The sequence below is a fragment of the Neolamprologus brichardi genome, unplaced genomic scaffold (assembly GCF_056152115.1).
Source record: "Neolamprologus brichardi isolate AB-2024 unplaced genomic scaffold, ASM5615211v1 NODE_ptg000031l+_length_7269946_cov_1, whole genome shotgun sequence".
Taxonomy (NCBI): domain Eukaryota; kingdom Metazoa; phylum Chordata; class Actinopteri; order Cichliformes; family Cichlidae; genus Neolamprologus; species Neolamprologus brichardi.
Genome location: NW_028270136.1, coordinates 4,067,000 through 4,080,721, shown reverse-complemented (window position 1 = coordinate 4,080,721; position 13,722 = coordinate 4,067,000). Strand labels below are relative to the sequence as shown.

The following is a 13,722-nucleotide window of genomic DNA, read 5'->3' as shown; positions in this document are numbered from 1 at the left end:
AAGGGCTCTGTCAGTGCCAACATCTAATTGCTATATACAAATGTTTTACCCACAATTGAGAGTGTTTGCTGCAATATAATGTATCATAGCATCATCACTACAGCGATTGTATGTTTGTATGTTTCCTCTCTGCTAGTTTAAAAATAAAGTGTCACTGTGTTAATGAACCATTTGATTTTAATTTGATTACAAAAGTAGCTTTAAAGGTGTTTCTGTATTATATGAATGATCTTAGCAATGAAATGCAGATCACCGATGAAAAAACACAGAACTAAACGAGGTGATTAGTTAGTAGCTGGCAGTGAGGGATACTGCAAGGATTAGTGCAGAGGGGGTGAGAGAGGGAGAGAGAGAGAGAGAGAGAGTCGTGCACAACAGCTTCTCTTTAATCAGTGGTGGAGGATTTATGGTGGAGAACATTTGGATGCAGAAAGTAATAATAGAAAAAGACACAAGACGGACTGAGGTTAAATCATGTGAGTTATGCTTTTCCTCTTTTATTTTCACTGTGTCATGTTTTACTTTAGGTATATAATGCATATAACATATACATTTAATCAAACTGTTGACATTAATATTGTCTATACCGTAGATATAAAGTATCAAGCTTTGTATCTATCAGTGTCTTATTTCAGGTCTAATTTACAGTTGATACCTCCCTGCTTTTGTACACATCTGTGTATTTATAAGCATATTACAGTCGTGCTGTAAATTTCTTAAGATATAACCATGTAGACATTCATTTGCACCCTTCAGTTATTGAGTATCGATTGTTTTTGAGCAGTGAGAAAGTTCCCTCTTGGAAAATACATTTGATGATACATAGTGTAGGATTCCTAAGGTGGCAAAGATTAGTTTAAGTGGATTAAAGGAATCCACCTCTATTTCTAGTGTCTGTGATCACGTGAAGTCACCTGCTGTATCCGCCTGTAACATCTCTGTTTGTTATGGAGGTTAAAGGTTTGCGTCTTTCCTGTCAGGGCTACTGTAAGTGCAGATAGCTTTTTCTAGTGACTTTGTTTTGATAAGCTAATCTATTCCACAAAAAGCAACTGTTTTGTCATGGTTGGCAGCTATGGGCTGCTGTGTTAGAGGTGAACCTTGCCTTTTTTGTTGGTTCATTTTCCATCTACTAACAGGAAGAAGTTTAGACATCAATAAGTCTATTTGATTAATCAATCCAAGTATTTGGTGGAGGCATGTTGGATGATCTGATGGCTCACTGAAGCTTGTATACGTCAGCTCTGTAAACTCTGAGGTGCAACATTTCAAAAATAGCTTTTGAGATGTTTCCTTGTAAATAAAATGATGAATCAGCCAGCAGGCAATAAATGCTGTTAAAAACAGCAGTAGAGCCCCAGCTGTGAGTCACCTTCTGCTCCTTTATGAAAGACAGTGTATTGGCAAGAAATATCCACAATCTGTAGTTCCTCCAACAGTGCCGATCACCTGAGTATCCAGCGCGTTTCCAGATCGATGAGGTGAAACGATGATGTTCTGAAGACAAATTACAGAAAAGTGCATCTTTGATCTTTTACAAAGTGCATTTTTAGCCTTTTGGGGTTTTTTGTATCCAAGACGTGATAATATGAACAACACAGATACAAAATATTACCTCATTATCAAGGTGAGATGGAGATGGGTTGCAAAGGGGCTTGCAGATACAGAGCAACTTTAAGAAGACTAATGCAGCTTAAACTGCAAATCCTATATGAAAGGTTGATGTGCTGAATGGTTTGCATGATTTACTCTTTAACCATAACACAAATCTGATTATTACATCATAGCTAATAATCTGTATCTGCTGAACACCTTTCTAAGCTGTCTTCCTCTTGGCAGCACTTTCACAAAGTGCAGATTTTACAGTTTTGAGTTTTGAGTTTTTAATCATAGGAACAAGTGAAGAACAAAGTGCTGCTTCACACGTCTGCTTTTGTGTCAGCTGGAATTGTCTCCTCTCCAGTTTATTCTAAAACAAGTACTCTTACTATGAATACCATTTATACAGTATCAGTCACAATAGGGTCATTTTACTCAGTTATACAACACTGCAAATAAACAACGAGAATGTGAGGCTGATGCAGAATATTAACACACTTTACTGGCTATTGTCATGTTTGACAAACTCTGAGATTCAGGTTTCTTTGTTTGTAACACGAGTTTTCTTAACAAAACAGGAAAAAGAAATCGTTATTCCAAAACCGTTGCTTCCCTTCTCTTCAAGAGTTGGTTCACGTTAATAATCTTTCAACTGAATTTCAGTCTTCTGATGTGTGATTTGGGTGGACTGTGTTTCTCCAAGCTTTAAATTCTGGACAGACACACACATTACTGACCAGGATTCTGACTTTGGGTGGAGCCCAGCTTAAAGCTGCTGTGACCCAGAAAACATGCAATTATCATCCAAAGGTTTTGGGGTGTTCTAAATCCCTCCAAACAGGTCGTTATTTAACACACCGTCCTGTGGCATAAACAGTAATATGATAGTATGATGCTTGCTATTATCCAGGATCCTCACTATACCATCTGAGGCTTATACTGAGACATTTATTTGATTTAAACGAATATGTTATACGCTGATGATCCCATCCTGTAAAAAAATAAAATGAAGCATTAATTTATTTGCAATTGAAATAACTTAATTGTATTTTATTTTGACTCACATGTTTTTTATATTTTTGTGTGTAAATATGTTTTAACCTCTTTTTGGTGCAGTTTAGTGTTAACAGCAATGTGCGGTGTGCAAATCCATTCAAAATACACATACGGTGAATTATTCTATGTATCTATCTGCATGCACAAACACAGACACACAAACATGCTTCGGTCTCCCCCTCTAATCCTCTGCTTATACAATCAGGGGGCTGTAAGGGTCATCGTAACAAAGCTTGCCAGCTAAACCAGATCTCATTATTGAAATATGTTGCCTATGAGCCTCTCCGTGTGCAGTAGTGCATATCATCAGGGAGACATGTATCTAAATCAGGACTAATCACAGACAGATGGAGACAACAGAGGGAGGAGGAGTGAAGGAGAAGTGGTGACAGTGTGGGCGGAGAAAGGGGAGGAACCGCGGAGAGGCAAACTGTCCTTAATTTGGTTAAGCCTGAGATTTTTGGATTACCTTTGGCAATTAATCTTGTTACAGTGCTGTGCAGCGACAGAGGGATGTCTAGCGTGGGAGGGGCCTGTGTGTGTGTGTGTGTGTTTGTGTGTGTGTGTTTAAAAGTAACTAACCTTGTGGTCTGCTATGATGTATTTGTATTAGGTTGCTACATTGTAGAAAATGAAACAATGTAGCCACTTTCAAATGGACTAGAAAGTGTGTTAGTGTAAAAATGTATTTGCTATTAGCTGTTGGTGAGTGAAGTCCTTAACCAGAGCAATTTGGTTCTCCCCATTTTATTTTTTATTTTTAATTAATTAATTAATTTATTTATTTTTACCAAGAATCAGAAACAGGAAGTGTTACTGACTGACAAACAGAGATGTTCACAAAATAACAACTTGTTAGCCAAAAGCTCCAAATGAAAGTATGCCTTTAACATCAGGTTGTATTAAATGAATTTTTGGATTTGCAAACTGTGACAAGTGCAAAACAAACCAGAAACATCGACTGTTTGCCTTCAAAGGAAAAGTTGCATGATTTGAAATGTCTTTGGTGAAGCAGGAAGGCACAACTTTTACCTTTTTAAGTTTCACAACAAATTGTAAGGGCCACAAAGGGGCTACTTAAAAAAATCTCTGTAAATAATGAAATTAAATATCATTCAAAAATTGTCTCCTTAAACTGTTGCATATGTAGTTTAGACTATGCTGATTGTTCTATTAATCTTGTACATGTGGAACTCTAAAAGCACCTGATTTTTTTGGGTAATTCAGTTTCCTGCTATATTATTATACATTCAGAAAACGTACAGATACAATTACTTGGTATCTAGTTTGAACACAATGTATGAAATATGTGAATACCTTATCAAATATAACACAGGTTAAACTACACAACAGCAGTCTATGTAAAAGTGATGAAGTTACAGTGACACTTACACACAAATGAGTTTGAATATTTCACTTACCTGATAAAACACAATGCTTTAGACTAAGCACACACCGTGAGCATGAGAATGAGGTGATGGAGAGAGGATTAAAGGGATTACAGCCAGGTCAAAGGTCAAAAAGGACAGAGAATGAAATGAGGGCACATTTAAATCAGAGTGAAACAGTGAGATGAGCTATTACTTTACTGCACTTTGTAGCTGCAAATTCTGTTGCATCATGTAGGTAAAATTAAAAAATCCAATTAATCTAAAGACTAAACTTCCCAAAAGCTGCCTACCATTGCTGGACATGTGTGGCTGCCTCATCACAACCATTTTATCAACCATATAAATATAAATTAACTGCTGTGCACCCGGCGAGAGGCCGGGTACACCCGGCACAGGCCACCAATCTGTTGCAGGGAAACTCTAATTTAACTTTAATTTATTTGATTCATTTCATATCAATTTAATTTTCATATGCCTTTATATTTTTATATGTGAATGCTGATCCACAGCAAATGCCATCTCAAAGCACATTATAAGGCTTTACAATATAAAAAGGAAAACGACAACCAGAGAGCAAGCGCTTGATGACAGTGGAGAGGAAAAACTCCCGCAGAACCAGATTCAGGGAGGGGCATGAGGGGAAGGAGACAAATGAAAGCATACATAGACAAATGCACTATGGGAGAGAGAAAATGCAATTTAATGACAGCAGTAGTGGTGTATAAACACACAAAGAGGACTGACTGTGACTGAACATGCATCTCTTCTGGTTTTTTGTCTCCTAAATCTGCCGATTTGCAGTCCTATCGTCGCGCTGCTGTCTCCGTCGATCAGCTTGGATCATGTTATTTATCGTTTGTCTGCTTTCCTTTTTTTTTTTTTTTTTTACAGAACAACAATGCGACTGGTCAACATGGCTGGAGTGCGGCTCCGCCGGGCAGCTGAGGAGGAGGAGAAGGAGCGGCCACCCCCTCCACCACCCGTCTCCCACCACCAGTTTAACAGCATGAAGAACAAGTTCTTTAATGAGCTTACACATCTGCCAAGTGAGCACACGACTATCTAAACATAACGTTACAGTTTGAGCTACGTTAGGTGAAAAGAAAAAAATCACAAACTTTCATATTGTAAACTTAAGGAAAATGCATCAGAAAGCAGATCAGGGTATCTATCTCAGTCTTTCATCTCATCATCCTGTCATTCATTTTCCCATTCTGTCTTCTCTCGTTTCTTCTCCGTGTGAACTTTCTGTCCTGCTCTCCAAGATCATAAACTCAAGAGTAAGTTCATCACACATCTCATGCTGCTGTGTTTGTCGCACACACTGATAAAATGTTGACCGTAAAAAGTATTTCATAGAGTCAGCCTTTAAGTTTATTTACTCATCTACAGTATAGCTAGCTACCGTTTCTTAGAAACAGTAGTGCTTTGAGATAAATGCTCACAGTAAGAGTGCTAATAACTTGATTTAAACCAGTCAGAGGGCTGAGGGCCACTAAACCTGTTGGAAGCCCAAGAAGCCCCGATATTGTGACCTGATTATGTTAGATGAAACATTAACACTTTAACCTCTTAAGCCCCAACGCCCCCTGATACGGGGACAAAAAGCAGGAGATCAGGTAGGCTTGGGGCTTAAGAGGTTAAAAGCGTTCGACTTTCTGATCTGTGCAGTGTGATCACTCTTTTCTTTTTATGCAGCACTAATCTACATTTCCCCTTCCTCTCACTCCTTTCTCCAGTGCCCATGTGGGCTGTGGGTGCCATCGTGGTTGTGGTCCTCGCTCTTGTCGGCTGCCTGGGATTCTGCATCTACAAGAAGTGCTTCAACGCGGGCAAAAAGCCCAAGAAGGCCCGTGAGAGGAAGGGAGGACGAGGGCGCAGGAAGAAGGACAAGGAGGGAGAGGAGGGAGAGGAGAAAAAGGTGAGAAAAGATGAATTTCTTTTCTTCAAAAAGAAGAAAACCTGCACTACTTGGTAACTCTGCTTAGTTTGGTCTAAAATTCCCTTACTGTGGGTTGTGCAGTAGAGGGGCAACAACCCCCAAAACAGGAATGTTTTTACACGTGGAGGATTTTTACCCCTTATCTTTTATTAGTTATGCATTTGGCTACAGTCAGTGTTACCACTGGTAGCATGAGGCTACATATAATATATAAGCCCTCCAGGATGAACATTGATATATTCCACTGTCAGCGAGTTTGCTGTCTCTCAAGAGCATGGAGGAGATTCCAGGACACAAACAGATATTCTAGGAGAGCTGGATCAGACTCTAGAGCAGAGATGGGCAGTAACGTGTTACTGTAATCCGATTACTTTTTACAAGTAATGAGTAAAATAAGGGATTACTATTGCAAAAACGGTAATTAGATTACCGTTACTTTCCCGAAGGAACGCTGTGTTACTGCGTTACTAAAACCGTGATTTTTTTGCGAGAATGTCTCATGACAGTGACGTAAGCGAGTGCGACGTTCGTGACAACAGCTGTGTGCAGATCAACAATGGATCATATATCGAGTGCAGAGAGAGTATGAGCGTGCAGCGTTTAAAGCGTGGAAGTACTGACCTTACTTTGAGTTTGATTCCATAAAAAGTGACAAAAACATTAGTGTCCGTTGTGCGTGGGAAGAAAACTTCTTTTTACAGCGAAAAAACCCCTAAACTTCCAAACAAGCACCGAGTAGCTACGACGTAATGGGAAACTCACAGAGAAACTCGCGGATTCTTCCACTGACCGCTGCACACCTGCACCAGGGTAAACCTCCGCCTACCCCACTCCTGCTTTACAGGTGAAAATAGAGCAACAGGACCGCTAGTCTTTGACTTTATTTATTTTCTGCTGTGTTTTACTTGCATCTATTTGAAAGACTGAGTGTAAACACAAAAAATATTTTATTTTATGTGCTGGAATGTGCAGAAAATAGGTTTAAATGTTAAACTAATTTCTTCCAGTCAGAGAATGTTGCAGATAATTAAATTTTTGCTTGATGCATAAAGTTAAAAGATTAAAACTAATAAAACAAGTTTTAAAAAGAGACTTTTCCATTTGATTACATTTTGTATGATGATTATGTAGAAAAAGTAGAATTGGGCTGAAAGATCTATCGCTTTATCACCTATTCAGGTTGTAAATCATGTTTTTAAAAAGTAACTAAGTAACTAAGTAACTAATTACTTTTGAAAATAAGTAATCAGTAAAGTAACGGGATTACTTTTTGGGGGAAGTAATCAGTAATTAGTTACTGATTACTTTTTTCAAGTAACTTGACCAACACTGCTCCAGAGGATCTTTTATTCAGCAGGACCAGAATCTGCTTCTTTGTGTGAGGAAGAACGGGATGAAGACTTTCTGAGCTACAACATGACATCCAGCTGGAAGCTGGTGTGAATGTGTGTGACCAAACACTCAAAAACAGATTTCATGAGGGTGGCCTCAGGGCCTCTAGTGGGCCCTCTGCTTATTGTCTGGCACTGTGAACCTGATTTCTATTTGCAATAGAAGACCAGAACTGACGTCTAATGCCCCACAGATGGTCTGCAGAAGCTGTGCAGAGCATTATGATGCCTGTAACATTATTCAGCATGACAAATTTGGTGGTGGGTCAGTGATTGTCTGAGGAAGCGCATCAATGGAGGGACACAGATCTCTACAGGCTATGCAACATTCACCCCAACTGCCACATATTATCACACATTTGCACACTTTTTATGCTAGCTTAGCAGCTATTAGGAACAGAAAGAAAGGGAAGCCTAAGGCTCAAGGCTAGCCTAATTCATCCTAAATGGTAGCAGAATGTAGAATTTATCTTTCTTTACAATTTTGTGGTTAAGCTATCAGCTGCTGGCTACAGTATCAAATTTAAAATTAGGAAATGAGGGTGTTACTAGGTATTATTATTATTATTGGGATGTGAATCAAGAAAGATCCATGGCTGCATACATCCTCCACCCTCTGCATGTCAACAGATGGAGTTAGCTGCAGCTCTGGGTTTTCTATCTGATTGTAATCACTGATTAACTGTTCACAGCTGTTTGGCCTTTATCCAGGTTGAGACTAGTGATGGCCGAAATCACTGCTTAAACTGCACACAACAGCCACAGTACACCAGGGTAAACACAAAAGGAGTTGACCGAGTCAGAACTGCCAATACTTTGTTTTATTATTTCATCAACGGGTTATATTTTCACACAGACTCCAAACCAGAGTATTATATTTAAATATTTATATTTAAGCCTTCCTTGTTCATTTTCTTTTCCATATTTTAGACATTTTGCAGAATCGTGGTACTTTTTTGTGAACCTAAGGCATGGTGTGTGAACTTCTATCCAATGTGTGTGTCTTCCAGGAAGGAGAGGAAGGGAAGGAGGAGGAGGAGAAAGAGTTCTTTGGCAAACTTGAGTACACACTGGATTATAACTTCACTGATAATCAGGTACACACACGTTTAACCCAATAAAAGAAGGATTTTATGAGCTTCATCTAACATCTGTTTCCTCCCTCCTCTTGCAGCTGATAGTTGGCATCCTCCAGGCTCAGGATCTCCCAGCCATGGACATTGGCGGCACCTCAGACCCCTACGTCAAAGTCTACATGTTGCCAGACAAGAAAAAGAAATTTGAAACCAAAATCCAGCGCAAGAACCTCTGCCCTGTGTTTAATGAGACCTTCACCTTTAAGGTTTGAATCACACTGATGATATTATATGATGCATTTTTAAATCGCTGAGCACCACCTCATCACTCAACACTGTTGATAATTTTCTTCTTCAGATACCCTACAGTGAACTGGGCGGTCAGACTTTGGTGCTGCAAGTTTTTGACTTTGACCGTTTTGGTAAACATGATGTCATCGGTGAAATCAAGATCCCCATGAACTCTATAGACCTCGGCCAGCCAATACATGAATGGCGGGATCTGGTTGGAGGAGAAAAAGAGGAGGTAAAGGTGTTTTTCCATCTCCTGGAAACATGATAAATGATAATGGTACATACCGGTTTTGGGCAAGATAACCAAATCCCTGTGTTTATTTTTTGTTCCTGACAGCAAGAGAAACTCGGTGATATCTGTATTTCCCTTCGTTATGTCCCCACTGCCGGAAAGTTAACGGTTAACGTCATGGAAGCCAAGAATCTAAAGAAGATGGATGTTGGAGGACTGTCAGGTGAACACACATACTCGTACTTGTGCTTGTTCTAAAGACTCTGGAGAGCTCTGCTAACTCGTTATCCTGATGTCGTCTCTCTCTGTGTCAGATCCCTTCGTTAAGGTTGTTCTTCAACACAGCGGCAAACGAATCAAAAAGAAGAAGACGTCAGTCAAGCAAAACACACTGAATCCTTACTTCAATGAGAGCTTCAGCTTCGAGATCCCGTTCTCCCAGATCCAGGTTTGCATGCAGTTGGACCACGTCATATTTAGACCAGAGAGTGGCATCAATGGGCAGGGCTTACATTGTTTTTTCCTGTGGTTGCATTCAGCTTGTGCACTATTTTATTTTAGGAGGCCTGAAACAGAAGCTGTTAGAAATACTGCTGTGCCAGGTTTAGACTGGAAATTGCAGCACTGTGTTTGAATGAGAAGAAACACAAACATCTGGAAAATGTGCCTCCATGTTTGCCTCTCGATTGGCTCTTGAAACTCAAAAGAATAATGCCAACATTTTTACCTAGCTCTATAGATTTTGTGATTTCATCTTGTGCTTCTTGCAGAGATTTTTCTTTAGTCTTGTCCCAACTTCCTCTAATGATACTCATGCCACAATTTTAATATGTTGTGTTTCCAAAAGTTGATTCTGTTCATCTGGACGTAGCGTTTTCTGGGAGAAACTTTCGTCACTCATCCAGGTGACTTCTTCAGTCTCAGCTGACTGCAGGTTTCAATCTTATAAACAGTACATTTGCGCAATGACTGAAACCAGCCCACTAAAGGAACAATGGGCTGGGAGGTCAGTTCCTTAATCTTAATTATGCAAATTCTCATGACCATTGATCAACAACCACTGATCAATGGCCATGAGATCCATTCACAGAGAGTTGGGGAATGGCTGCAATCACAGCATGTAAGATGGTGACAGATGTACCCTTAGGCCCCCTCCTCCATTCAGAGATGGTCTTTCCCTTTTCACGTAAATGGCCTCCTTGACTCCGCCCTCAAACCAGCGTTCCTCCCTGTCCAGGATGTTACATCCTCATCATTGAAAGAGTGTCCACTGGCCTGTAGGTGTAAACAGACTGCAGAGTCCTGGCCTGACGAGGTGGCTCTTCTGTGTTGTAGCCAGAGGTTGTTTGGTTTCCCCGATGTATAAATCCTGGCAATCCTCCTGACTTAACAGTGTACACTATGTTACTCTGTTTGTGTCGGGGGACCCGATCCTTGGGGTGGACCAGTTTTTGGCGCAGCGTGTTTTGGGGTTTAAAAGCCACAGAGACCCGGTGTTTAGAAAAAATGCGTCACTGCTCCGATACTCCTGACACATATGGGATAACTACAGGTTTTCGCTTGGGCAGCGGTTTTCCTTCTCTCCTGGATCGGCTGGAGCTTTCTTTAGGAGCCTTTTCTGCTTTGACAAATGTCCAGCTGGGATAACCACATTTACTCAGGGCCTTCTTGATGTTCTGTTTTTCTTCTTGGTACATCTTTCGCCATCTTACAATGCTGTGATTGCAGCCATTCCCCAACTCTCTGTGAATGGGACTCATGGCCATTGATCAGTGGTCATGAGAATTTGCATAGTTATGATTAAGGAACTGACCTCCCAGCCCATTGTTCCTTCAGTGGGCTGGTTTCAGTCATTATGCAGATGGACTGTTTATAAGATTGAAAGCTGCAGTCAGCTGAGACTGAAGACGTCACTTGGATGATGATTGATGACGAAACGTTTCTCCCACAAAACGCTACGTCCAGATGAACAGAATCAACTTTTGGAGATTTATTTTCCTGGATGATTGAGAATACATCAAGAAATATGTTGTATTATTTGCAAAGTTCACATATGTATGTTATATAGTTTTACAGGAGACTGAGCAGAGAAAACACTGAAATAATATAGGTTTAAATTTCAAATGAATTAGTTTGATTTAGCCTTCTCAGAAAACCAGTCACGACATGTATCAACCCTTTAAAGCTGGAACCATGTAATAATTTAAATTTTAAAAAATAGTCTTTATCAAACCGTCTGAGAATTAAAAAGAAAAAAAGTTAATTTACAAATATTATTATAGTTTTAATTTGTATCATAATTGCAACATGGAGCATTTTTGCAATTTGTTGCTTAAAAAGTATTTTTTGGGGGGGCAGGATGTCTCACTGATGATGATGATGCTTACACAGGGTGTTAAGAGGTTAAATTATAAATGTGAAAGTACTACCAAAGTATTCCAGAGGGACGCGACAAGACAATGATCCAAATCTACAACAGGATGGCTGAAAAAAGAGAATGAAGGTGTTGCAATGACCAGTCAGCATCAACCTGATTGGAATGCTGTGGCAGGACTTTAAGAGAGGTGTACACGAACAAAAGCCCTCAAGCTTCAGTGACTTGAAGCAGGATTGCTGAAGAGTGGGTTAAAATTGAGTAATTATTGCTAAAGGTGAGTCTACGAGCCACTGAATCATGGATTGTAGTGAGTCCTGTTAAAACCTTCTCTTTCATAGGACTGCATTAACCTGACCAACCATCATAAACTGAGTTCACTCAAAAGCTTCACAATCACATCACTCAACTTGGAATAAAGGTGCACACCTGACCCTCATCTGTCTCCTCCCACAGAAACTTCAGGTGCTGATCACCGTGTACGACTATGACAAGCTGGGCAGCAACGATCCCATCGGCAAGTGCTGGATTGGCTACGGCGCCTCAGGCGTCGGGCTGCGCCACTGGTCAGACATGCTGGCCAATCCTAGGCGTCCTGTGGCCCAGTGGCATACGCTGCTGCCCGAGGAGGAGGTGGATGCTGCTCTGAAGGCCCCCATCCGCTAAAGACGCTCACATAGTAACTTACACATGTGTACAGCATCATGTGCACAGCAGGGTGTTTGTTTCAATAATAACCAAACGCCTGTAGAGTTTTATAACTTCATGCATTTTTAACCACATTTCAGTTTTAAACGTAATTCCTTTTGTAACATAACTTCAGGATGTCATTGTATGACTGCGTGTTATACTGAGTGCATCCTATAGAGATGCTTACAAACATATTAACATATTAACTGCACACTTCTTCTGAATGGCTCACAAAGTATAAATTAAAGAGCCACAACACAGTTGAACATTTTGCTTCCATAAAGCTGGAGGACTAACAAAACTGCATCATCTAAGATTTTAGCTGAGCTTCAAGGCAAAAGTCTACTCTTTGTTATTTATCGACCATTTTATCATTAAGCTTTATTCTGACTTATGTAGTCAAAACCTGTCTTCAGGTTAATTCTGATTGTCTTCTTTAGTATTAGTATAATTATGTAGCAGTTAACGTTGCTATTCTGGTACTCTGCCTGGTTATTAGAGTTCTCCAAAATAGTACTACATTTCCTAGAAACCCTGCTTCTCCTGCTTTTCGATTGATTTTTATGACCAGCAACAGCCCAGTCTTATATTACATTAGCATGGCCACTAGCAGGTTTAAGTGCAAGGATGCTAACCTGTTAGCAAAGTTCTGTTTAATGAGGTTTTATACAACAACATTGGGTCTAATGACTGAGGTTAAAGAGCTGAACATTATAGAGTTTAGGAGAAATGTGAAATATTGCTGTTAACATTTAGTAGTTAAAAATGTGGTTTTGTTAGTTTCTTACAGTACAAAAACTAGCCTACCGAGCCTGCTGCTGTCAGTTCTCGTTGTTGTATTGTCCCAGAAGAGCAAAATGGAGAAACCAGAGCAGCTCTGAGCTCATGTGTGAATCTTCTTCTCACATTTCTATTCCTTATTTTGTCCCATGAATTTATCTTCATGGCTCCTGTTTTCAACACAACCTAAAACGTTTCAATGAAAGTGATGAAATTTGTTGTATCTAGTGTTCCATGTTTTACTTCTTATTGATCTTTCTCTTTGTGGTTCCTTCTCTGTTTGTGTGTATAAACTGTATAAAGGACTGTATAAAGAAAGATGTTTTCATTTTCATTGCATATAATGTGACTGTAAATAAATAGCTGAATAAATGTTTCCAAACAATGACAAATGTATTTATTTATTATGTGTCAGATTGGACAATTTAACATATAATTCTGCACATTAGAGGTTTTACTGAACTTAAAATTACCAGCACTGAAAGTGGAGTCTATTTTTCTGCCCAATCTGTATGCTGGTGGCTTTTATTTCAGTGTACCAGTGTGTGTGTGTGTGTGTGCGTGTGTGTGTGTGTGTGTGTGTGTGAGACTGGATTAACACTGTGTCCTTTTTAGTCCTTGTCTCACACAATGAGCCAAACATGTGAGGGAGGCATTAGAGAGAGGCACAGGGTGTCACAGGAAAGGAAAATGAAGGACCCTCTATCGTCCATACAAGACAACGCTTCACACCAAGGAGTATTAACCCGACACATTTTATTGTAAACCATTTCTTACAGTCTTTTTTTTTATTTTATTTTTTTACATCGCCCATAATCAGTGTGTTAACTCATTTTGAAAATCAGTGTATGTGATCAGTGTTGGTCAAGTTACTTGAAAAAAGTAATCAGTAACTAA

The 13,722-nt window shown here is 39.7% G+C and overlaps 1 protein-coding gene across 1 annotated transcript; it reads left to right on the top strand.

Annotated features, from left to right (window-relative positions):
- The first annotated feature begins 402 nt into the window (after positions 1–402).
- On the top strand, positions 403–13,054 carry syt5a (synaptotagmin Va). Its single transcript, XM_087837230.1, has 9 exons — positions 403–476; positions 4,938–5,092; positions 5,786–5,967; positions 8,390–8,476; positions 8,554–8,721; positions 8,814–8,981; positions 9,087–9,204; positions 9,296–9,429; positions 11,812–13,054. Exons 2-9 carry the CDS (start codon positions 4,945–4,947, stop codon positions 12,019–12,021), a joined length of 1,215 nt encoding a protein of 404 aa, XP_087693356.1. The 5' UTR covers positions 403–476; positions 4,938–4,944; the 3' UTR covers positions 12,022–13,054.
- Positions 13,055–13,722: the final 668 nt, after the last annotated feature.